Source organism: Lepidochelys olivacea, assembly GCF_965140295.1.
Source record: "Lepidochelys olivacea isolate rLepOli2 genome assembly, chromosome: 2".
Classification (NCBI taxonomy): domain Eukaryota; kingdom Metazoa; phylum Chordata; order Testudines; family Cheloniidae; genus Lepidochelys; species Lepidochelys olivacea.
In genome coordinates this window covers 158070817-158095914 of record NC_140412.1, presented here as the reverse complement: position 1 = coordinate 158095914, position 25098 = coordinate 158070817, and the positions used below count along the sequence as shown (strand labels likewise).

Genomic DNA, 25098 nt, shown 5'->3' with positions numbered 1-25098 from the left:
TATCCAGTTTTCAAGAAAGCAAGAAGAGGCCAAATCAACCATTCTGGTTTATTAGAGAGACTAAAAATAATACTAGCAAAACCCCAAGTCTTTATAAAATTGGAAAAGCAGGTGAAGACTAAGTTCATAGAGTGCTCCAGGGTCTGTAAGAGAATATACGTTGAAGCTAAAGTTGAAAAAGAGAGAATGGTCATTAGTTTTGATTAAATTATTTTGTAAGCTCTTCAGGGCACATGGAGAGTTTTTCCATGTGTTTGTACAGCACCTAGCACAATCGGGAATGCTAGGGCAGAATAGAGCACAAAGAAGGTGACTGCAGTATGCATAATAAATGTATTACAAAAATAGCACTGTGATTAATCAGACAAGGAAGGACAAGAAGTCCTTTTGAAAATGTAAATATATGAATAGATAGGTGAAAGTTACTAGCATCATTTCAGCCGAGGCCTCTTCCTGTGAAATTTCCTCTGGCTGTTCACCAGAACCAATTTGCTAGTCCTGCTTCAGTGTACAGTGCAAGATGCATTTATTCCACCAGGCTTTTAACTGAAGCTTTTAACTAAGGCTTTTAATTTAATCTTGTCTGCAGCAGTGAGGCACAGCTCTGTAGCTTTTGCACAGCTATTAGGTTGGATAAACCCTATCATAGGTAGGTGGTATGGTTATGTTAATTTAACATGCTGTTGCTACAGAAATGGGCACTGTATTATATATATATATATATATATATATATATATATGTACAATAAAAGGCGTTGGTGGAAGATTCAGACAATCATAGAACCTTGAGATTGAAAAGGCTGTTTGGTTATCAAATGCATCATCTTCCATGGATTATTCCCTACAGTGCATTTGCTATTGTTTTGTGCAGTTTTAATTTTGAATTCTGAAGATGTGGGGATTTAATCATCTCTTTTGAGAGAAGATTCTATAGGCTAATAAATGTCCTGTCAAGAAGATTTTCCTGAGATTCAGTTTATTTTATCCATTTCTTAATTTCATGTCATTAGTCTTAGGCCTTTAAAAGTTGGGTTGACATAGCTACGGCGCTCAGGGCTGTGGATTTTTCACACCTGGGTGCCATAGCTTTGCCGACCTAATGCCCTGTGTAGACGCAACTAGGACTACAGAAGATTGCTTCTGTTAGCATCGCTACTGTCACTCAGGGAGGCTGAGCTCCTACAGCAACAGGAAAAACCCCTTCCGTTGCTGGAGTCTGCGTCTATACTATGGGGGATGCTGGCATAGCTTTGAGCTTTGCTGCTACAGTCCCTGTAGTATAGAGTTGGCCCTAATTGTACAGTAATGCACTGGCTTCATGTGGGTATTTATTTTAGGACTGTAGATTAATTGCAGTTAACTCATGCGATTAACTTAAAGAAATTAATCACAGTTAAAAAAATGAATCGCGATTAATCGCACTGTTAAACAATAGAATACCAATTGAAATTTCTCAAGTGTTTTTGGATTTTTTCTACATTTTCAAACATATTGATTTCAATTACAACACCGAATACAAAGTGTACAGTGCTCACTTTGTATTATTATTTTTGATTACAAATATTTGCACTGTAAAAATAGCAAACAAAAGAAATAGTATTTTTCAGTTCACCTCAGACAAGTACTGTAGTGTGATCTTATCATGTAAGTGCAACTTACAAATGTAGATTTTTTTTGTTACATAACTTCACTCAAAAACAAAACAATGTAAAACTTTAGAGCCTACAAGTCCACTCAGTTCTACTTCTTGTTCAGCCAATCGCTAAGAGAAACAAATTTGTTTACATTTACGGGAGATACTGCTGCCCGCTTCTTGTTTATAATGTCACCTGAAAGTAAGAACAGGCATTTGCATGGCAGTTTTGTAGCCGGTGTTGCAAGGTATTTAGGTGTTAGATATGCTGAACATTCGTATGTTCCTTCATGCTTTGGCCACCATTCCAGAGGATATGTTTCCATGCTGATGATGCTCATTAAAAAATTAATGCATTAATTAAATTTGTGACTGAACTCCATGGGGAGAACTATATGCCTCCTGCTCTGTTTTACCCACAGCCTGCCATATATTTCATGTTATAGCAGTTTTGGATGATGACCCAGCACATGTTGTTCGTTTTAAGAACACTTTCACGGCAGATCTGACAAAACACAAAGATGATACCAAAGTGGGATTTCTAAAGATAGCTACAGCACTCAACCCAAGTTTAAGAATGTGAAGTGCCTTCCAAAATCTGAGAGGGACGAAGTGTAGAGCAGAGGTGGGCAAACTACGGTCTACGGGACCGTCCTGCCCGGCCCCTCTCCTGCAGCCTCAGCTCGCCGTGCCATCAGCACTCTGGGCAGTGGGGCTAAAAGCTCCTGCTGGGCAGCGTGGCTGCAAGACCCGCTGGGTGTAGTGTATTAAATTGGTCCCTGTAGGAAATGAAAAATACTATTTCTTTTGTTTCTTTTTTACAGTGCAAATACTTGTAATTACAAGTAAATATAAACTGAGCACTGTAAAGTTTGTATTCTGTGTTGTAATTGAAATCAATATATTTGAAAATGTAGAAAACATACAAAAATATTTAAATAAATGGTATTCTATTGTTTTCTAACAGTGCGATTAATCATGCGATTAATGTTTTTAATTGCTTGGCAGCCCTAATTTATTTCAAATTTGTAAAACAGCTAATGGGCAACCCTGGTGTCATGTTCTGAGTTCTCCCCACCACATATTTTAATTAGCTGTTAACAAAACCAGATAATCAATTACTGTGATTGAATACGATGTCCTTCAGTGACTAGCCCAACAGATAAGTCATTTGCAACTGCTACCCACTAAAAGAGCTCTTCTTTGGCTCAAGTTGTACAGTTATGTCTTGGAGCTGCATGGTAAGGATTTGAGTATGTGATTTACGTATATTTATTTCTGTTATCTGCAGAATTTAAACTTTTTGTGACACCCTCTTTTGTGAGGGTAAAGCATATCCCCTCCCCCCCATTCTTAATATCTTTCTTTGTAAGTCAGTTGCTTCCTATCTATTTTTTGTTTTTCTCTGAACACCATCCAATATGTTAATATTTATCTGGTAATGAGGTACCCAGAACTGAACACAGTATTCAAGATGAGGCTGAGCCAGAGTTGGAGAGAGAGAATGGGTATGTGTTACCTCCCTGTCATGCCATCTAAAGCCATAAAATGTACTGTAGAACCATTAAAAATTACATGTGAAGAAACCTTGATTTAGGATATGAGTGACTGAGCAGCAGAAAAAGTCTTTCTCAAAAATATTCACCTTAGAGGATAAATACTGGAAAAGGATGCTGGCTCCTTATAGTGATTAATGCTCAGGTTCTGTTGTGGACTGGAGGCAATTTGGGATGATGAAGCTTTTCACCACCACGGTACGCTTTAGGCATGCTTTTAGAGCCACTATGGAGGGGGAGAAGGAGGAACCCTTTGCCCGTAATACAACCTTGGCATGCTCTCGTAGAGCATTTTGGTAGTTGTCTGTCTGCCTCAGCCCTTCTTTTCCACCACCAATACTATGCTTTCAATCCTTCTGTTTTCATCTGATGGAAGTCCCCCAAGAACTGGGGAGACCTGTGTGCAGGATGAAATAAAGGGGGGCTTTCTGAGAACCATTGTGTGGTTGGTTCCTTGAAAGTGGTCTTGCCGACTCATCACAACAGTTCTTCTTTGAGTGCTTGCTCATATCACCTCCAGTTAGGTGTGCATGCACGCCACGCGCACGGATGTTGGAAACTTTTTTTCCCTAGCAGCTACCCGTCGGGCCGGCTGTGGAGCCCCCTGGAGTGGTGCCGATATGGTTCTCTATATATGACCCTGCTGGCCCGACCCCCCTTCAATTCCTTCTTACCGCCAGTGATGGTTGTTGGAACAGCGGTGTCTTGTTCGCAAGTGTTCCACTACTCCGTGGCTACTCTACTTATCCCTATTGTTAGTTAAGTGTCTGGTATATTTAGTGTTAAGTATAGTTGTTAATGCTTGAAGGGGTTTCCCCCGTCAATGAGTGCCCTATGGGGCTACGGGGCATGCCATCCCAGGGCTTCAAACCTTGCAGCTCCTGTGGCAAGCCTATGCCCATGGGCAACCCCCACGACTCCTGTCTTCGTCGGTGTCTGGGAGAGGCCCATCAGGCAGATAAGTGGCAGGATTTGCAAAGCGTTTAAACCTTGCACTAGAAAGGAGAAGTGACATTAGACTCAAACAACTCCCCATGGAGTCTGCTCTCTGTCCACCACAACACTCTGCCCAGAGCGCCTCGGTGCGGCGTGCTCCTCCAGCGGTGCTGTTTGCAGTGCCGAAAAAGGACTCAGCACACCCCTCTAGGGCCCGGCGGTCTCCTGGGGCCCAAAAGCGCATTCCCTGGCACCGTTTTCACTCCCCGGTCACCTATAAAAAGCAGGTCACAGAGAAGCCCCCACAAAGGCCTGAGGTGGCCTCCATGGTGTGGAGAAGGGACCTTCCAGTAGGCCTCGTCCTCCATGAGCATCCGCCTCCATGAGAAGCCCAATACCGCCGGACTCCCTGCAGCTGCAGGTGGAGGAGGTCACGCTGCTTTGCACACCCGACACCTTTGAGGCCACCAGAGGGCTCATTGAGATGATGGTGCCCAACTCTCCGGTCTTGAGGCCTACACCATCTTGAGCCCTGGCACCGTCAAGAGGCAAACCAGCAATCTTTGGGCTGTCTGCCCCTAGACCAGCATCTCCGCGCTGCTCTGAGTCCTGGCACTGCTCTGAGTCCCGGCACTGCACCCATGCTCCGCGCTGGTCCAACTCGCGGCACTGCTCTTGCAGCCCCGATCCTTGGAGCCGCTCCTGCTCAAGGTGGTCATCAGCTGACAGGTCGTGGTCCCGCTCAAGGTCTAGGTCAAAGTCTGAGACCCTGCGGCACCGCTCGAACCGACACTGGTCCGCGCAGCGGCACCTCTTCCTGTCACAGCACCGCACCGCTCCGCAACACCGTTAGCGACACCGCTCTCCATTGTGGCACTGCTCCCTGGCACGGCACTGCTCTCCACCGCAGCGCTGCTTTCCACTGCGGCACCATTCCCCAGCACAGTACTGGTCGTGGTTGCACTCCCGTGGCCGCTCTCCACAGAGGCAAAGTCCAACATCTCAGTGCCGGTCGATCTCCTGGTACCGCTCTCCACAATGGCACCGCTGATCACTGTCTGGATCTCGCCACTCTCCACGGTACACATTCCGCCCGTTGGGGGACGCGGAACCCCCCCTCCCAGCACAGCGTACTGCCCCTCCTTGGCCATCCTACTCCCAGTCACCCTCCCCCAGGTCGGGTAGGGCATCAGGAGCATTGGAGGCACCCCAATCAGGTCCAGGCAGTCTCGGACAGTACGCTTCAGTGCCCCACTGGCAACCCCAGTGGCAGTTCTGGACTCCCTGGGCGTACCACCAAGCTCAGGGTGCCGTTCCAGGCGTCCCTCTGCCATCTCATTCTGGGTCCCGTATTCTTGAGGCAACCATTGGTTGTCCTCCTCCGGACTCCGCACAAACCCTAGATCCAGCCCCACCCCCAGTGGAGGCTACCCCCGGTGCCCAGGAGGAACTGGAACCAGTGGACCAAGGGGCTGTCTCAAGCCCAATTCTGCCGGTCGCTGCCTCCTCGTCTTCTCCTGATGAGGCAGTGACGGGTACATCTGCATCTGCACCCATGGACTACTGGGCCCTACAGAAACTCCTATGGCAAGTGACCTTAAACATGAATCTCCAGGTGGAGGAGGTCGTAGAAGAAGAGGACCCCATGGTGGACATTCTGACACCAGAAGGACCCTCTAGGGTGGCGCTGCCTATTATAAAGACCATTCAGTCAAATGCCAAAACAATCTGGCAAACTCTGGCCTCCATTCCCCCCTCGGTCAAAGGGGCCAAAAGAAAGTACTTTGTCCCTACTAAGGGGTACGAATACCATTTTACCCATCCCCACCCATGCTCCCTGGTGGTGGATGTGGTAAACGAAAAAGAAAGACAGGGTCAGCCCCTAAATCAAGAGATGTGGAACGTCTGGACCTCTTTGGGGGAGAGGTTTATTCTGCCGGTGGCCTCTCCCTATGGATTGCTAATCAGCTCGTGATCCTTAGCAGATACCGCTATAATTTCTGGTCTGCTATTCAAAAGTTCAAAGAGCTCCTCCAATCTGATTCTCGGCAGGAGCTGGGAGCCATTGCTGATGAGGGCAGACTAGTGGCCCGGACTGCTCTTCAAGGCTCCCTGGATGCCACGGACGCAGCGGCGTGTACACTGGCATCTGGTATCACCATGCGGTGTAATGCCTGGGTTCAGTCCTCGGGTCTCCTGCCGGAAGTTCAGCAAACTATCCAAGACCTTCTGTTTGACAGTCAGGGGCTCTTCGCTGAACAGACCAACTCTAGGCTGCATAACCTGAAAGATTCAAGGAACCCAATTAAGTCTCTAGGCATGCATACCCCAGCGACTGAAAGAAAGCCGTTTAAGCACCAGCCAACCCAGCAGCAGTCTTTCTCCGCTAGGCCCAGGCAGGACTTCTCCTGCAGGAGGAGTAGATACACCAGGTGCAGACCATCGCGTCCTCCCTCTGATCAGGGCCAGGGACAGTCCAAGTCCCGCCCCCCCCGGCCTTAAGCGCCCATTTTGAAGATGCGTGTGAGGATAGATTACCAGTCAATATTCTGGCCAGTTATCCTCCCTTCCTGAACCGTCTATCCTGCTTCTACTATGCATGGTCCCTTATTACATCAGACCAGTGGGTCCTCCGCATGGTAGAGGTGGGCTATTCTATCCACTTCTGCTCCTTCCCGCCCTCCCACCCCCATTGCCCATCCCTCTTCAGGGACCCCTCTCACGAGCAACTCCTGGTCCAGGCGGTCCAGTCCCTCCTCGCTCTAGGAGCAGTGGAAGAGGTACCTTGGGAGCCCAGAGGCAAGGGTTTCTACTCTCGCTACTTTCTCATTCCCAAGGCAAAGGGGGGTCTAAGGCCCATTCTGGACCAAAGGGAACTCAACAAGCACATCGTCAACTCAAAGTTCCGCATGGTCTCCTTGAGCACGATCATCCCATCCCTGGATTCGGGTGACTGGTACGCCGCCCTCTATATGAAGGATGCTTATTTTCACATTTCAATCAACCCGTCTTGCAGATGTTTTCTCTGTTTCATAATAGACAAGGCGCATTATCAGTTCATGGCTCTCCCGTTCGGCCTGTGCATGGCTCCCCATGTCTTCACCAAAAGCATGGCAGTCATGGCAGCCTTTCTTCACTGCCATCATGTGCACGTTTACCTGTACCTAGACGACTGGCTTACATGAGGCTGGTCTCACCAGCAGGTAGAATCACAGGTACAATTGGTCAGGGACACGTTCAACCACTTAGGCATTATTCTGAATGTCAACAAGTCTGTTCTCACCCCAACACGAACAATAGAGTTCATTGAGGCAGTGCTGGATGCAAACCAGGTGAAAGCTTTCCTCCCAGAGGCCCATCATCTAGCCCTTGCGCATGTAATCACTGGCCTGTAACTTTCCCACCACCATGGTGAGACAGTGCCTCAAGCTGCTGGGTCACATGGCGTCCTGCACCTACGTGGTGCAGCATGCCAGGTTGCGGCTCAGGCCCCTGCAGGCGTGGCTTGTGTCTGTGTATTGCCTGGGTCGCGACACTCTGGACATGGAGCTGACCATTCTGGGACATACTCTCAATTCCCTACAATGGTGGCTGGACCCCTGCATGGTAAGCACCAGGGTACTGTTCCACAGCCCACTGTGACATTGGTAACGGATGCGTCGGCGCTCGACTGGGGAGCACGACAAGTCAGGGCCTATGGCAAGTAGAGGAACTGGCTCTGCATTTCAACATCAAAGAGCTCAGGGCAATCTGCCTCGCGTGCCAGGCGTTCCTGTCCCACTTGCAGGGCTACTGTATAGTGGTACTGACAGACAATACCACAGCCATGTTTTACATAAACAAGCAAGGTGGAGCCTGGTCGTCTCCTCTCTGCCAGGAAGCTCTCCTCCTATGGGAATTTTGTTTAGCCCACCCCATCCTTCTCCAAGCCTCATACCTGCCGGGCGTTCAGAACGTACTGGCGGACAGCTTGAGCAGGCAGTTCTTCACACAGGAATGGTCAATTCGGCCGAATATCATCCATGCCATCTTCTACAGCTGGGGATTTCCCCGAATTGACCCGTTTGCCACATGGGCCAATAGGAAGTGCCCAACCTTTTGCTCTTTCCGGGCTCACAGCCTGGGCTCGATTGCGAACGCCTTCCTGAACTCATGGTCTGGTCAACTACTATACGCCTTTTCACCATTTCCTCTCATCCACAAGGTGCTTCTCAAGGTCTGCCGGGACAAGGCAGACGTCATCCTGGTGGCCCCAGCTTGGCCTCTTCAGTGCTGGTACCCCACCCTCATGGAACTATCGATCCAGTCACCGATTCATCTACCTCTCATTTCCGACCTCATCTCGCAGAATCACAGTTGCCTCCTCCACCCGGACCTCCAGTCACTTCGCCTCATGGCCTGGAGCAGTGGTCCCCAACCTTTCTTGTGGGAATAGTATATTGCTATTCCCAGAAGACTGTGGCGGGCGCCAGGCACGCCGCCGCCGAAATGCCACCACCGAAAAGTGGCAACGGCAAGAAGTGTCGCTGCTGAAATGCTGCCAAGAAACAGCAACGCTTCTCGGCGGCAACGCTTCTCAGAGGCATTTCGGCGGTGGGGTTTCCTGTGGGCGCACAAAAATGCCCTAGTGGGCACCATGGCACCCGTGGGCACCGTGTTGGGGACCTCTGGCCTGGAGGATCCATGGTTGAACCAAGCAGAGCTTGCCTGTTCGGACCTGGTAAGGCAGGTGCTCCTGGAAAGCTGCAAGCCTTCTACCAGAACCACTTACAAAGCAGAGTGGAAAAGGTTTTCTATCTGGTGGGCCCAATGGCAGGTACTCCCACTCCAGGCTTCAATCCCATGCATCCTGGACTATTTGGTGCACCTGAAAGATCAGTGCCTGGCATTCGGTTCTCTTAAGGTTCACCTTGTGGCTATTTCGGCATTTGACCAGGGCGTGTCCGGGCACTCAGTGTTTGCACACCCTATCGTGGGACGTTTCCTAAAAGAACTAGAAAAGATCCATCCCCCAATGAAGCTCCCTGTCCCTGCCTGGGATTTCAATTTAGTCCTGTCTCGTCTCATGGGTCCTCCCTTTGAGCTGCTAGCTTCATGCTCGCTCCTCTACCTCTCCTGGAAGGTTCCCTTCCTAGTGGCCATCACTTCAGCATGACATGTTTCTGAACTACTAGCCCTCAGATGTGAGCCCCTGTATACCATCTTTCATAAGGACAAGGTGCAGCTTAGGCCTCACCAGCCTTCCTACCAAAAGTCGTGTCCCGCTTCCATGTCAGCCAGGATATTTTCCTGCCGGTTTTCTGTCCAAAGCTGCATGCCACCCTCTGTGAGCAGCAGCTGCATTCTCTGGACGTTAGAAGGGCACTCACTTTCTACATAGACCGAACAAAGCCGTTCCACAAAACAAACCAGTTGTTGGTCGCTCTAGCGGAGCGGATGAAAGGTTTGCCGGTCTCTTCCCAGCGGATATCCTCCTGGATCACGGCGTGTATTCGTACTTGTTATGACTTAGCAAAGGTCTCTCCACCTGTTGTCACGGCTCATTCCTTGTCAGCAACCTTCCTGGCACACATACCCCTCCAGGAAATCTGCAGGGCTGCCACATGGGCTTCGGTGCATACCTTCACATCGCACTACACCATCGTCCACCAATCACATGATGACGCGGCCTTTGGCAGGGCAATTCTCTAGTCTGCAATTCCTTGACTCTGACCCCACCTCCGAGGTAAGACTTGGGAGTCACCTAACTGGAATTGATATGAGCAAGCGCTTGAAGAAGAAAAAACGGTTACTCACCTTTTTGTAACTGTTGTTCTTCGAGATGTGTTGCTCATATCTATTCCATTCCCCCCCCCCCCCCACCTTCCCCTCTGTTGGAGTAGCCGGCAAGAAGGAACTGAAGGGGGGTCGGGCTGGCAGGGTCATATATAGAGCACCATATCGGCGCCACTCCAGGGGGCTCCACAGCCGGCCCGACGGGAAGCTGCTAGGGAAAATGTTTCTGACATCTGTGCATGCGGTGCGCGCACACACCTAACTGGAATAAATAATGAGCAACACATCTCGAAGAACAACAGTTACAAAAAGGTGAGTAGCCGTTTTTTGCTTCTCTCTCTCTTGGTAAACTGTTGTTGCCGCTTGAGTAAGTTTTGGAATTTGGTGGGGTTGGTCCTGGCCTTTGACTGGCTGAGGTGATGGCCTATTCTATGTGTTGGCTGGTGTCACGCTGTCTGGAGTGGCTCACGACTGTGAGTGCCCAGCTCAGGGCAGACTGTCAGAAAACAGGGCAGACACCCCAAACTGATGGTGTGTTCTGTAATTAGATTTCACTAAGCCAGTAACAAATGTGAACTCCTGGATCACTATATCACTCTTACAATTGAGCCACAGACAGTCCCCTTAGACTCTCCAGTCTATCTTGCCACCCAGGCAAACTGAACTTTGTGATAAAAGGATCACTTACATAAAAAATCACATCAAATTTAGATTGCTTTCAGTCCCAAGAGACCAGTCACTTACACCAAATCAATTGGTACTCTGGATTTTGCACCAAAGACAACTCTGGCAGCCAATTTTCTTGTAAACTAACTAAAGGTTTATTAGCTAATAAAAGGAAATGAGAATTATTGAGAGGTTAAAGCAAGTAAAATATATGCACAGGTGAGTCACAGTTTGTAATTCCAAATGGTGGCAATGATGTAATAAGCTGCTGGTTTCCCAAATCTTTTCAAGGTACCCAAATTGTCTCTGGGGATCTCCATTCTGCATCTGGTAAGCTTCCCTGTAAGGGTCCAAGCAGTCCAGAGATGCAGGATCTTTCCTTGAATCCATACTTATAGCTTCTTCTCATCAAAACCAAGCTGATAGGGTCACTACCCATGTGGGCTTTGCATTTGATGTCAGAGTGAGGAATGCATTTTGAGTCTTAGACTTCTGATCATGATACACAATGACTATTTGCTTTGAAATTAGCACTTTTCTATTGAAGTTCTTCATTTTCATTCCACAAAGCTTCTTTCTCATTTGATGGGTTATTTAATAACAGAGTATTTACAATGTAATGTTTGATACTACATTATAACGGGATACAGATAAGTGAAAATGCAAGTAGCATCCCATTAGTTTTCATGAAGTTTAAACACCAAATACACTTATACATTTAACAATCACTTTGATCTATACTAATACAAGCGAATTGGCCTAGGGCTCTGGCATGAGCTGGCACCTGGTCTGCTTGCATCACAGCTGGTTTGTTATGTCCTTCATGCCCACATGTAGTCTGAATCATGAGGTGACTTAGTCAGAAGTGAATGTCTATGGGGAATTATTGAAAATACTATTAATACTTTAAGTGACAATAGAGGTAGATCATCTTCAGAAACAGGTTAAGGAGATGGTTTTAGAAATGCAGCTCATTCCTCTGAGTATACGAAACGTTCAGTGAAAGTAAGATCTACTACTTCAACTTAGCGTATCATTCCTTTTTGCTTCTAAATGATCCTGTTCAAATACTAATCTAAACTACAGAAGCCCGATTAACCATTTCACACTGCCTTTGCATTTTAAGGTACTATCATTACACCGTAAAGAAGGAAAAAGGAAAGAAACACACAGGAATCACTGCTTTCCCCCTTCAGTCTGACAAGAAACTGGATCCCTTTCCTGTTCTATGACCCTAAGGACTTCTCTGCACTTACAGTGCTGCAGCAGCACCAGAAAAGCTGTACCGCTGTAGCGCTTAGTGAAGATGCTACCTATGCCAATGGGAAAGCTGTTCCCGTTGGCGTAGGTACTCCACCTCCCTGATCAACAGTACTTATGTCAATGGGAGAAGCCCTCCTGTCGACACAGCACTGTCTACGGCAGGGATTAGGTTGGTATAATTACGTTACTCAGGGGGGTGGATTTTCCACATCCCCAAGTGATGTAGTTATACAAACATAGACGTGGTCTATACTACCAGTTTAAGTGAACTCTACCTCTGTTACCACCTGCTGCAGCTCCTGGGTTATTACAGATTCCCCTTTGCTAGCAGCATGCAGCTATGTAGGTAGAGTGCACTCAGCCACTTTGGCTGAGACACATATTATCCTGGCTGTCACATTAGCATATATAAAATGAAGTCAAGTATCAGAGGGGTAGCCATGTTAGTCTGGATCTGTAAAAACGGCAAAGAGTCCTGTGGCACCTTATAGACTAACAGACGTATTAGAGCATAAGCTTTCATGGGTGAATACCCACTTCGTCAGATGCATGCAGTGGAAATTTCCAGAGGCAGGTATAAATATGCAAGCAAGAATCAGGCTAGGGATAATGAGGTTAGTTCAATCAGGGAGGATGAGGCCCTCTTCTAGCAGTTGAAGTTTGAACACCAAGGGAGGAGAAACTGCTTTTGTAGTTGGTTAGCCATTCACAGTCTTTGTTTAATCCTGAGCTGATGGTGTCAAATTTGCAAATGAACTGAAGTTCAGCAGTTTCTCTTTGAAGTCTGGTCCTGAAGTTTTTTTGCTGCAGGATGGCTACCTTTAAATCTGCTATTGTGTGTCCAGGGAGGTTGAAGTGTTCTCCTACAGGTTTTTGTATATTGCCATTCCTAATATCTGATTTGTGTCCATTTATCCTTTTACGTAGAATGAAGGTTCATTTTGGGATCTAAAAATTATAAAATAATATATATTGTTTCACAAACAACAGGAATATAGAGTATGCCAGTATATACTTGATCATTAAAGTAATTTAAGGATTCAAGTTAGTCAGAACAGAGATAGGGACACATCTTTCATGTACAGTTTTAGAAAGCAACAGTATCTGAGGATTTATTAATTGGAGTGTTACATTCAAAACAAGAGAAAATATTTTAATATTGTGCATGGATGTTAAGAAACATCCATGCACAAGACTTTTGTCTCTCCTACCTCTATGAAGTTTAAAACTTCTGGAGGGGGTTCTGATAAACATTGATCAAAGGTATGGAGAGTTTTAGCTACAATGATATCTTAAATTTTTCAGGATAAGAGGAGGCTATGGAGGTGAAGGAGGAGGAGTGTATGATCTTATTGCTATGTACAAATGCATAAAACAGGATAATCAAGACTTAGATTCTAATTAAGCCACATGAGGAATTAGCCAGACATTCCTGGTTATTAAAAATGCTATAATATTTTTAGTGTTTTATTTCTCAGAAGGTGATAGGCATTTGGAAGTCTCTGTTCTTGGAAGTATTGGTAGAATATACCTTACAAGGAATCTGGAAAATGTGAATAAAAATGGGATTAGATGCTCAATGCTGGTCATACTTACTCAGATGTAAAACTGACTACCAAGGAGAAGTTTTCTCCCAGGGCATATTTTCAGGGACCATTACTTCTGGGTATGTTACGGAATGGAAATTCCCTGATTTCAAACTGAGATTTAACGACTGAAGAATGTTTTTCTATACAAAGAAACCATGGAAGAAAGCATTCCTTGAACTGACAAAAGTGGTGTAAAATGAAAGCTGAAATCCTTGTAATATGTGTTTGAGCAAAGTTTTAGTGTTGCCAACTTTCTGACTGAAGAAAATGGAACACCCCTGCCCCACCCCTAGGCCCCACCCCTTGTCCAAGGCCCCATCCCCAGCTCACTCCATCCCCTCGCTCACTCGCTCATTTTCACTGGGCTGGGGCAGGGCTTTGGGGTGTTAGAGTGGGTGAGAGCTCCAGCTGGGGGTGTGGGCTCTGGGGTGGGGCTGGGGATGAGAGGTTTGGGATCCAGGAGGGGGCTCCAGGGCTGGAGTGTGTGGCCCAGGGGTTCAGAGTGTGGGAGGGGACTCCATCTGGGACATGGGGTTAGGGTGAGGGAGGGAATGAGGGCTCCATCTGGGGGTGCGAGCTCTGGTGTGGGGCCAGGCATGAGGGATTTGCGGTGCAGGAGAGGGCTTTTTTAAAAAAAGGAAGCTTTGAAACAAAATATAATTTTGAACCATAAACACTGAAATGTTTCATTTAAAAAATGTCAAAATAAAAGATCCCAGGGTTTGTTTGTTTTTTTCCCAGGTTGCTTTTCATCCAAAACAATCTGGTAAAACTGACATGAATTCACAAAACATTTTGATGTTGCCAACTCTCATTTTTCACTACAAAAAAGTTTCATATAAAAAAATTCTCCCAGCTCAGCTTGTAGCCTTATCCTGAATTTGTAAAACTCCACTGCATTGTTTGTGTCAAGTTGTTGCTTCCTCCCTTCATCATGGCTATGTTACAATATCTTTGTTTATTTGAGAAAACAAAGGAATAAATGATCCATTCTCTCATCTCCTCTCTGCAAGTACATGTAACTCGTGGTTTATGAAAGGCTAAAGGAGAACATTTTTGTAGGAGCTTCCTGCAGAAGAACTGGTTCCCCAGCTCACTTAAACGTGTGCCTAACTTTAAACATGTGAGTAGTACCGTCAATCAATGAGATTTCTTATGTGCTTAAAGTTAGGCATGTGCTCAAGAACCTTGCTGAATAGGCGTTTCAAATATTAGCACATTAGTTGTATTGTAACTTCATTAAGCCATATAATGTTAAATGAAACATAGACTCTGGAGTAAATAACATATTTTTGTCTCATACTACAGAACGAGGATCAAAGGGTCATCTTGATCTGACAGAGCTGATAGGAGTTCCACTCCCTCTTTCTGTCTCCTTTATCACTGGCTATGGAGGGTTTCCAGCTTACAGTTTTGGACCAGATGCTAACATCGGCCGTTTGACAAGCACTTTAATACCACAGACCTTCTATAGTGATTTTGCTATCATAGTTACAGTAAAACCAAACAGCGATGATGGAGGTGTACTATTTGCAATAACGGATGCCTTTCAGAAAACTATATACTTGGGAATGAGACTATCGCCAGTTGATGATGGCACCCAGAGAATAATCATGTACTACACAGAGCCTGGTTCCTACATCTCCCGAGAGGCCGCTTCATTTAAAGTTCCAGTGATGACTAATAAATGGAATCGGTTTACAGTGACTGTTCAGGGAAATGACGTTGTTCTGTTCATGGACTGTGAAGAATATAACAGAGTTCAGTTTCAGAGGTCACCTCAGGCCTTGCAATTTGAATCCAACTCTGGTATATTTGTTGGAAATGCAGGAGCAACAGGATTGGAAAAATTCACAGTAAGTACAGTATGATGGATTCTAAATGTTCGTGATAGATGTTTCCTTTCAAAGAAGTTCTGAGTGCAATGGCTAAGCATGAAAAGAAGTCACATCTGAAATATCCTGTATTTTCCATACTCATGGAGCAAAACATATACTTTAGTCTAGACTGCTGTTATTTTGGGGTAATTAACAAAGAAAGTACAAGTATAACATCTCCACGAGAGAAAGCAGAGTGTGCCTTTCATTCTATAAGCTCCTCTGTCTTGAATTGCCCTCGCAGCATTGCCCCATAGCAAGCACAAAAACCAGAATGACATCTACATACACCACAGGAGACATACTTTTTTTCTATTAAAGTAATATTTTGATTTCAAGGTTATTCCACTGAGTTGGTACTGAAAGAAAATGCTGCTCACCTTTTATTTAATGGATATCACCACACATGCATTTACACGTACAGATACATGAAAAAGCTATGATGATATGGTTTGGAGTGACAATTTTATTGGCACGAACTGGGAATGACTTAATTACTCAGTAGGCCTGGATGATATGGATATGGCAGATGAGGTGGTCAAAGAGGCATGTGTGTTTTGAAGCTAGGATTGCAAAGTCATGCACTAAAAATATAGGAAATGCTAGAATTAAGTCAATGCAATCTTAATTCTCTCCACTAGTGTGTTTGCATTATGAAATGGTCTTTAATTATGTGATTACATGCTAACATTTACATAGGACTTCTACATTATAAAGGGCTGAGGGTGGATGGTGCTCAGGGAGTGAATCAGAGTTGTGTAGGGAATGAGGCTCTTGTCTGCAGGCCCTCTTGCTGTAGAAGTTGGAATGTGGGCAGATAAAGGATGGTCTTGTGGTTAAGGCAGGTAAATGTCACACAGGAGAATTCATTTCTATCTCTGGCTCTGCTACAGTGTTCCTATGTGATACTGAGCAAGTAACTAAAGCCCAAATTGCCACAAGTGGCCATTAGTTGTGTTCCTCATTTTGAGAGCCCGAATGGAGACACCAGTGGTCTGATTTGCAGCAGTGCCATGCACTCAACTACGGACGAAGTCAGTAGAAGCTGTGGATGGTTGATACCTCTGACAAAGACAGTGTGGTCTGAAGGAATAAGCATGAGATTGAGAATCAGGATGCCACGAATTCTTATTTTGGCTCTGCTGTTCAATCACATCAGCTTTCTTTCTTAGTGTGCCCATCTGTAAAATGTGGATAAGAAAATGTATTCCTCCTCAAATGAGGGGGTTGTTAGGATTAATTAATGTTTGTACAATACTGTGATTGTATACAGTGTTGTAAAAATGCTAAGTACTTTGAAAAATCAGCCCCTAGGTGTCTTCAGTCAGGTGCCCAGTCACCGAAAAAAACAAAATTAGTGGACTCTAATTAGTTGGCAAATTTTGGTCTATGCGCTCAGTTCACCCTCTGTAAACTAGCAATAGTAGTACATTCCCACTTCACAAGGGAGCTGTGAAGGTAAATTTGTTAATGTTTGTGAGGATCAGATGGTACAATGATAAGAACTATAGAAAAGCTATTGAGGAAATTATTAATTCCTTATTTGGTACAATGGTTTGGATGGTGTGCAGTAATTAAGGCACAGGACCATAGGTGCTGGAAGCAGGTTTCTTGAAGTGGTTTCTATTATATACAGGGCTAACAGTTTTGGTTCAATGGCTCTCAGCACCCCCTATCAACTATAAACTATAAAAATTGTTCCAGCACCCATGCACAGAGCCACAAACTGAATGATGAAAATAGAAAGAAATACTGAGCCGCCTTATTTGCTGTAGCTCACCCAACACGTGCCTGGATCGAGGCAGGGGTCCTGTAGAGAACTTAGTATACGATCATATAAGTTAAAATTGTATCAAAATGCACTTGCACAGTGGGCAAAATTAGGGTTGCCCAGGCAACCTTAATTTGGGTATTTCTTGATTGCTGAGTGTTTGACTTTACAACCTTAATAACTTTTTGGTTTTGTATGTGACTTCTAGTATTTTTTAAAAAAGGAAAACAAATTCTGTCATGTTCAGATGTAACATTAACGTTTACACTCTGTGTGTGTGTGTGTACAGTCACATGAGTGTGTGTTTGTGTGTGTGTGTGTGTGTACACAATACTCAATATAAAGGGAGAGAGATTGAATTCTGAATGAGACTCTATAGATCTTTTGGTATATTTCATGTGAGAGTCACAGTGTGAATAGACTAGAAATGTGGCGGGAGACAACATTAATATATTCATGATCATTTTGGTCAGCTCTAGATGTCTATGACCATTGCAGGATTTGGTTCACAGAGGGTTTGCAACACGGATTCTGCAAGTCCAGTTGACAGGACTGAAAGCAAAGGAAGACTGCAGTTTTTCTTGGAGTTTTGGATCTAATGAGCTTGAATTTCCAAAGGGAGAATCTCCTAGGAATTGGGTCCCTAGGTTAGGGGAGTGGAAAGTTTTTGGAAGAGGTAAGGAAAGGTGGCTAGTTGGGGTTTGTAAGGAGCAAATACATAAAAGAGTGCAACTTTTTCTAGACCATGATCTGATGTTTGCCAATAATTCAACATCGAACTCCAGGCTTATCTCTTAAGGCTCAATGTAAATATACCATGAGGCTTCCTGTGCCCTTTTTAATTAGGTTTGGTTTAGAGCATTGGTTTGTTTCACTTTTTCTAAGTGTATCATTTTAATGCTGTAACAGCATTTTTAACTGTGATTTGCTGAACACACTTATTCCCCGCTAACCATTAGCAACAGACTGATCATGTAAGTTACATGACCACCAGCCCACCAAGAGATAGTTTCAATGCAAGATGTAAGCTGTGTCTACAGTTTATATATTGCTAGAACCTTATATTGTGGTTCAGTGACATGGAATAGACTTAAACATTAGCACGAGGTTTCCATGCCTCATCAGCCTGATTAAAAACAGCTTCCTGCTGGGACTAGCTTGGAATTCTCAGCCTGTCAACTTCCAAACTGAAATCTGTCAAAATGTAAAAGCCTGACTCGGCACCCAGTCAAAATGAAAACATCAGGTTTTTTGTTTTGTCTTCTTTTTACGTCTCCAGTTACTTCAAGTGGTGCATAATAATTTGGGAGAGTAATATCTTTCCCAATAAACTAATTAAGCAACAGTGCCAATTTTCGTTGAAGTTTTTGCTTCAGAAAAACAGGAAATACCTTCCTAAACCCATTGGTAGTAGCAGATCTTGAGCTCCATCTGGTAAGCAATAGGAAGATGCACTTGTACTTAGAATCAGAACATTTCAACTTCAGACAACAAAAATTACAATTTAAGGGGCAGCATAGTCTTCCCTCAAAACATGCATGTGACTCTAGTTAAGGTTAGCAAGCATTGCCCCTGCACTTCTAGCGCTACATTTATCTCTCGTTATTTATTATTTGTCACTAGCTAGTGACCAAATAATAGTTTATTAATAATAATAGTTGTTCTTTTGATCATCCAGTGCTAGTATCTAGGGTAATTTATCCACTTATCATCGCCATGGACTTAATCCAGTACTCATCGAAGTCAATGGGAGTCTTTGCATTGACTTCAAATGGGCATTGAATCAGACTTTGGAGGGATCTCATTAATGCATTAATTTGTACTAGAGATCTCTATAGATCTAATGCACCTTTAAAAATATATATCTATATAAATCTGAGTGCCAAATTTCTCTGTCCTGGCTCATGCAACCAGTCCCATTAAGTTGGTTTGTTTATGGGAATCCAGCAAAATCAGGCTACTTTGCTTAAGGTCCCTAGCTTTAGGCACCCGAGTTTGAAAGGTTAGGCAAAGATTGAATTGGTGATTTCCACAGTACAGTAGTTTGTATCTATGCTCAATAGAAATTTATAATGGGTTACACGTGGGGGCATCTTTTCCATAAAAATACGCAGTTGCACACTGTTTTGTCATGTAATTATGGTAAAACAACATGAAACAAATTTAGGCTTATGTGAATTTCGGCAGATATCCTGATTACTTTGGTATCGCATTTGTGAACTTGACTATGGAAGTACAGGTTAGCATGGGCCATAAAACGCCTTTCGTCCTCAACTTCTTTTTCACGCTGAATATTGTAGTTCCATTTGAGTTGCACCCCTTGCTGAAGCTGGAAAAAAGAAGGTGGTGGTTCTCTCCCTCACTCTGGGCACAAGCCAGCTTCCAGCCTCTTGAGATGCTGAAATCAGACACCACTCACGGCAGATGATGCAAATGTTCAAAATATGATCCCTTATGCTCTGTGGGCCTCCTCAGGCTTGTTTACCCCTCAGAGGGATTCAGATCCATGATGGGCATAACAGACATGTGTCTAGGTCTCCAGAGATGTGTGATGAGATCAAAATCTCAGCTCTCATGGGAACAATTGTTTCTGGCCCTCATGATTGCAAAGAAAAGCTTGAAAACATGAGCTGAGTGTATGTCTGCCTGAGTCTGCAGAAGGGCTGCAGCAGATGTGGGAGCTGCAACCTTTAGCGCCAAGGAGGAAACTGCCTGGCCCCACACTCTCCACTGAGGCAGACCTGCCACCACTCCCCAGGCTGGGCGACTTGGCTGGAGGTAGTGGCTAGGCTCTGCAGAATTGACTTCACTTTGGGAGGGCTCAACTTTGCTCCCCTGGCCTTTTGGTTCCAGAGGTCAGATGCGGGGAGGGAAATGGTGGTATCTGCCAAACAACTTCTAGTCATGGCACCAGAATGAGAGGCTGCTCTTGATACTGTGTGCAGGTGTGTGATCCTCCCTCTCTTTTCTTACATGATTCACAATGAAAGAGTAAATAATCACTGGATAGCTGAACTGCCCATCATCAGGCAGTGAGAGGAATGGGAGAGGTCACACATCTCTGAGCTATTGTTTCAGGCCTCTGCAAATTGCTGCGCTGGTTGCACTTGTTTCACCTTGGTAAGGTTTCCTTTGAAACCATAAGGGCTAGGGACTTTAACAAACAAATACCGCCCCACCCCCACCCCTCAGATGCTAGAAGCATCCTCAAAAGAGTGCTGGATCACTGATTCAGCCCAGTTCAAATCCTGGTTGCATCCACTCCCATTTTACCAAGCCAAAACTTTTGCTCAGTAGTGAGGTACCCTGGGCATATGCATGTATTTTTGATGCTCCACTGTGTTAGCCCTACTGTTGCAAGGCATACTGTGGGAGAAGCTGAAAAGCCTAGTGGAGAGTGCTTGACCTATCCTGGCATATGCATTGTGTATACACACAGCACTGTCCCTTGTTGCTATTCCCAAAAAGAGCATAGTACACTACCCCCACCCACCCTCCAGCGCCCACTGGCAACATCAATATGCATGCAGGGAGTTTTCAACGACTCCACCTTCTCTCCCTGCCAACCAACACACATGCCAAATCACTCTCTCCTGCTGCTCCCATCTCTCTCAACACTATTACTTATTACCTCCATTTATCTAGTGTTCCCACTGCTCACAATGGCAGCCAACAGAAACAGTACTTTGGAAAGCTTTCCCTTAAGTATACTCCTATCTCACCATGGGAGCAGTAGCACAGAGGGAACAGTGGGCTGGAAGCTCAGAGGCAGCATAGTATAGACGTGTGTAGACTCCTACCCTGGAGTCTGCATGTATTGTTATATAACAACAACAGCAATACATAATGCTCAGCCTACGGTTTCTACAGATCTCAGATCTTCTTGAAGTTTTTTTCTCAGCAAGACCCCTCTGTTCCTGCTCCTAGCTCTCTGTTCTCTGAGAGGCACTTGGAGCTACTGTAACAGGACTCAGCTGATTGGATATTAGAGTGAGTCAGCAAAAATAACTTCCTCTCTCTACAGGGTTCTAGCTTCCCCTGAGTGACTCATAAGTAGAGCCTTATATTACTGCATGGAGAGCCCTAGAACCTGCTGTGCCCTTACTGGCATCTTGTAAGGCTACCAATTAGCAACTCAGATCCTTGCTCTTCACAAAGTATACGAAGAGTGGAGAGATGAATCAAGAGACCTTCTGGCCCCCCTAGGCAGACCCAAGGTTTGTAGGAAAGGAGACCGCAAGATACTGGTGGTTGTGTATTAGCAAAGGTGGGGAGTGGGGAGCAAAAGGCAGGAGAACTTGTACATCCTTCATTGCAGCTGCCATTTTGAGCAAAGGGTGAGGGAACAAAAGCTCAGGCGGCAGAGTGATTGTAGACAAATATGGCGGCACCCTTATGGTACCTGGAACTAGGTTGCTTAAAACCCCTTTCCCATAAACTTTTTTATAAAAATATCTTACAATACTTACTAGATGTGTCTCCCTTTCCCCCTGCAATTTGGTTCTCCTCCTGTGGATGCTGTGACTGTGATTTGGTCAACTTCTGGGGTCTCCAGGACTGGGTCTACTTCTGTCCCGCAAGGCGATAAGAAGTGAGGTTTAAGTCCTCATGCTTGGTGTCCTGGTCACTGCTTGGTGGTATCCACACAATGCAATGGCTCAGTGGTGGCATCTTTCCCAAATATACAGTCCAGCCCCGCATTGTAGCCACAGACCCTGAGAGCTCTCCTAGAGGTACTATTATTGTCCTTTTTGCTCTTATAACCTGTCTGGAGCTCCTTTCCCTTAGTGTGGCACAGGATTGGGTCTCAGTTGTGCCCCCTCACCTTCATTTGTCCAGATAACTGCTGGAGTATTTGTACGTTGTGGTGGCTAACTTTCAGATGTTTCTGTATTGTGACAAAGTCAGGCCGGACGGCTGCAAGAGGGTCTGGGAAAACAGGTATGTTAGCCCTAGAATGGTAAAGGCCCTTTTCCCTACAAGCTGGGAAGAGGTTACTTCAGGTCAATTAGGGACACCTGAGTCCAATTAAGGGCTACCTGAAACCTGTTAAAATCTCTCTCCTAGGGGTTGTGGAGGAGGAGAGACAAACTGCTGCAAGCCTGGAGGCAGCAGGGAGATAGGCCTCTCCACTGTGAGAGACTGTGCTCCTCCCTCTAGGGGAGACACCCAAAACCCAGTGCTTGCTTTGCTGTCTTCCAAAGGGTAGAAATGGGCTGAAATAACAGTTCTTCAGGCTTCTAAGTGTACAATAGGGCCCCATATCCAAACTTAGCTGCCTGGCTTTAGGAACCCAAATGAGTGGCCTGATTTTTAGAGGTGTGGGTGCTTAATTTGAAACCTCCAGGTTTGAAAATGCTATCTAATTTTCTTTAAAGGTAGTTTTAACAATGTAAACTGTTAAGGTTAAGTATTTTGAATATATAGCACACCACTGCGTGTACTTGTAGGGAGCATAATATATTTTTTAAATACTGTCTCAGAAGTTGTCCAGTTGCATACTCTTTCTGAACCCAAAACTAGAGTGCAGAGGAATATTGTGCATGTTTCCATGAAGCGTTTAACATAGATGTTAGATTTCTGCAACGTTTCCTTTGCTTTGTGCACACATTTTACATGTCTTCATATATTCAACTTAAGTACTTAAGTTTTCCATGCTTGCTTTCAGTCCAAAGGGACATTTGTTTGGAAAGTTCTTGAGGAACATATGGTTCAGCTGTTTTTGAGTATTTCATGTGCTAAAGAAATACACTTTTCCCATTTCCCACTGTTGTTAGTAACTCACATTGCTGTGCTATCTCTGGGTTGCTACTGCTTTAAAACAAGATTACGTTTTGTTGGTAAAATTAGACAAGCTATTTGATTTGTTTATAATTTACAATATTAAAATATATGTAAAATGTATTATTCTAATGATTTAAAGTGACCGATTAAATGCCAGGATGAGTTATTGAAGAGAAATCTGAATAAATCTGTGGCAGTTCGGCCGTTTTTCCTCAACATTTCACAAGGCGTATAATGCAACTCACACAGATCCACTATTATCCTAGTAACAAACTCATAAATTATATAACAAATTTTATAAACTGAATGGGATATTGAAATATGGTTTAAGTAATCAGGCCAATGTACTGGGAATTAATTCTCTGGAAGCGCTCTGTACATACCAATGGAAACTGCACCACCAATAACAATTCCTTAATTTTTTTTAAATTTTCACCATCTATTAGCAATAATAATCTCAGCAGAGGGCATTTTTTTTTTTTTAGAGGTTGCTATTAGGCTTAATTAATGACCCTTCGGGTTACGTTTTGGGCGATCAAGCTCCTTACAGCTGATGAGGATCTCCAACAACTTCCCAGCTTCTGTGGTGGTGGTTGTTAATATTTAAGGCCATGTGTGTTCCTAGCCAAACTTCATGCTTTAGATAATTTTCCAAAATAAACAGAGTCCAGTCTGTTCTTTTCCCCACCATGCTTTCATAAAGGTCATTTGAAGAGAACACTTTCTTGAACTGCTTTTGTTATTTATTGTAGGGGTCGATTCAACAACTAATGATCAAACCTGACCCAAGGGCTACTGAAGACCAATGTGAAGATGATGACCCATATGTGAGTACTCACACGCACACCTCTCCATCTGTTTTCAGTGGTTCTGTGCCAAGGATTTGAATTACAATAGCACATTTTTAACAAAACTGTCAGGAGCTGGGATCTAGGCAGTCTTTCTTAGTGGTCAGAGAGCAGATGTCAGGTCTAGTGGGCAGAGCAGGTGTCCAGGTCAGGGAGCAGAAGCAGAAGTCAGAGCTGGAATCAACTGCCAAATACGGGAACTAGGGGGTCCAGCCAGAGTCAGGACCAGAAATCGAAGCTGAGAATCGAAGCCAAGGCCAGATACCAAATGACAGACCCAAGGGTTAAACCAGAGTTGGAGTCAGAAGTCAGAGCTGGAGGTCAGCTAGGGTTGGTAGCCAATGGTCATGAGCAAAGTGAAAGGGCAGAAATCAGAGAGAGGCAGGGATCAGGCATGGAATAGGAGAAAAGTGGGAGCTAGGAATGAGGAACAGGTCTGCAGCAAAGCAGGACTCAGGAACAGGGTTAGATACAGATTGCAGGAGGCAGGCAAGAGTAGAGTGAAACGTGGCAGAAGCAGCAGAAAGTTTGCACAGTTGCTTGGACTGTCCTCCCAGCTCACTTCCTAGCTTAAGTAGCGGGTGTGAGCCAGTCAGGTAGCTGTAGGCCTTGGGAGCTCCAACTGGACTTCCTATGGGGCCTGGCCTTTCAAGTTTAGAGAGATGCTGCTTCATCCAGCTCCCTTGGTGGCAAAAAGGGAGTGCCAGAGATCCAGGGTCCCCTACAGCCCAATATTCTAGACCCGCACCCTTGGATCCTTAAAAAAACAAATGGTAGTCTCTCTTCTTTGGAACACACTGAAATGCTTGAAAGTGTTTTGTTGGTGTGCTTTGTTCTGTGCTGTGCCCCTTGGAAGCCAGAATCTTCAAGGAATTTCCCAATCTTTAGTCTCCATCACCTTTGAGTCTTTGAGTGGGGATATTCATTTTGCTAATATACTCATCTCCATACTCCACTTTAAATACTGAAATAAGTTACTTCATAATAATACTGGAGCTAAGTTGCTGAGAAATACCTATAACTAATTTTCCCCACATAACTACAAGTGAAAAGTGAAGTACAAAAGAATCTGAAGAGCTATTTCATGCTAGAACATAACATTCTGACTCTGGAATTTTCTAAACTTAACCTAATTTGCTTTTGTGTAGGCATCAGGAGATTCTAGTGGCACTGGTAGCATTCAAGAGCAGGAAGGAGTTCCTGAGACACAAGAAGTCATTGCATCTTCTCAAACCCTAGTAAGTGTCAGCAATTATTCAACTTTACCTTTCTGCGTTACCAGTACTTTAAGTAGTGAGGTGCAAATTCTGCCATTGGATACTCATTTGCAGCACCCTCTGAAGCCAATCAGAGTGACGTACCCTACCAAAGGCAGAATTTGGCCTTGGAAATCCAGCTTC

The 25098-nt window shown here is 44.8% G+C and overlaps 1 protein-coding gene across 8 annotated transcripts in view; it reads left to right on the top strand.

Annotated features, from left to right (window-relative positions):
* The window catches only part of COL15A1 (collagen type XV alpha 1 chain), a 275266-nt gene that overhangs the window by 86192 nt on the left and 163976 nt on the right, over window positions 1-25098 (top strand). For all 8 annotated transcript variants that reach the window (XM_084618725.1, XM_084618722.1, XM_084618723.1 and 5 more), the window contains 3 exons: window positions 14727-15274; window positions 23603-23677; window positions 24847-24936. In XM_084618725.1, the coding sequence (XP_084474851.1) occupies window positions 14727-15274; window positions 23603-23677; window positions 24847-24936 (713 nt within the window). The remainder of the gene's footprint in view (window positions 1-14726; window positions 15275-23602; window positions 23678-24846; window positions 24937-25098) is intronic.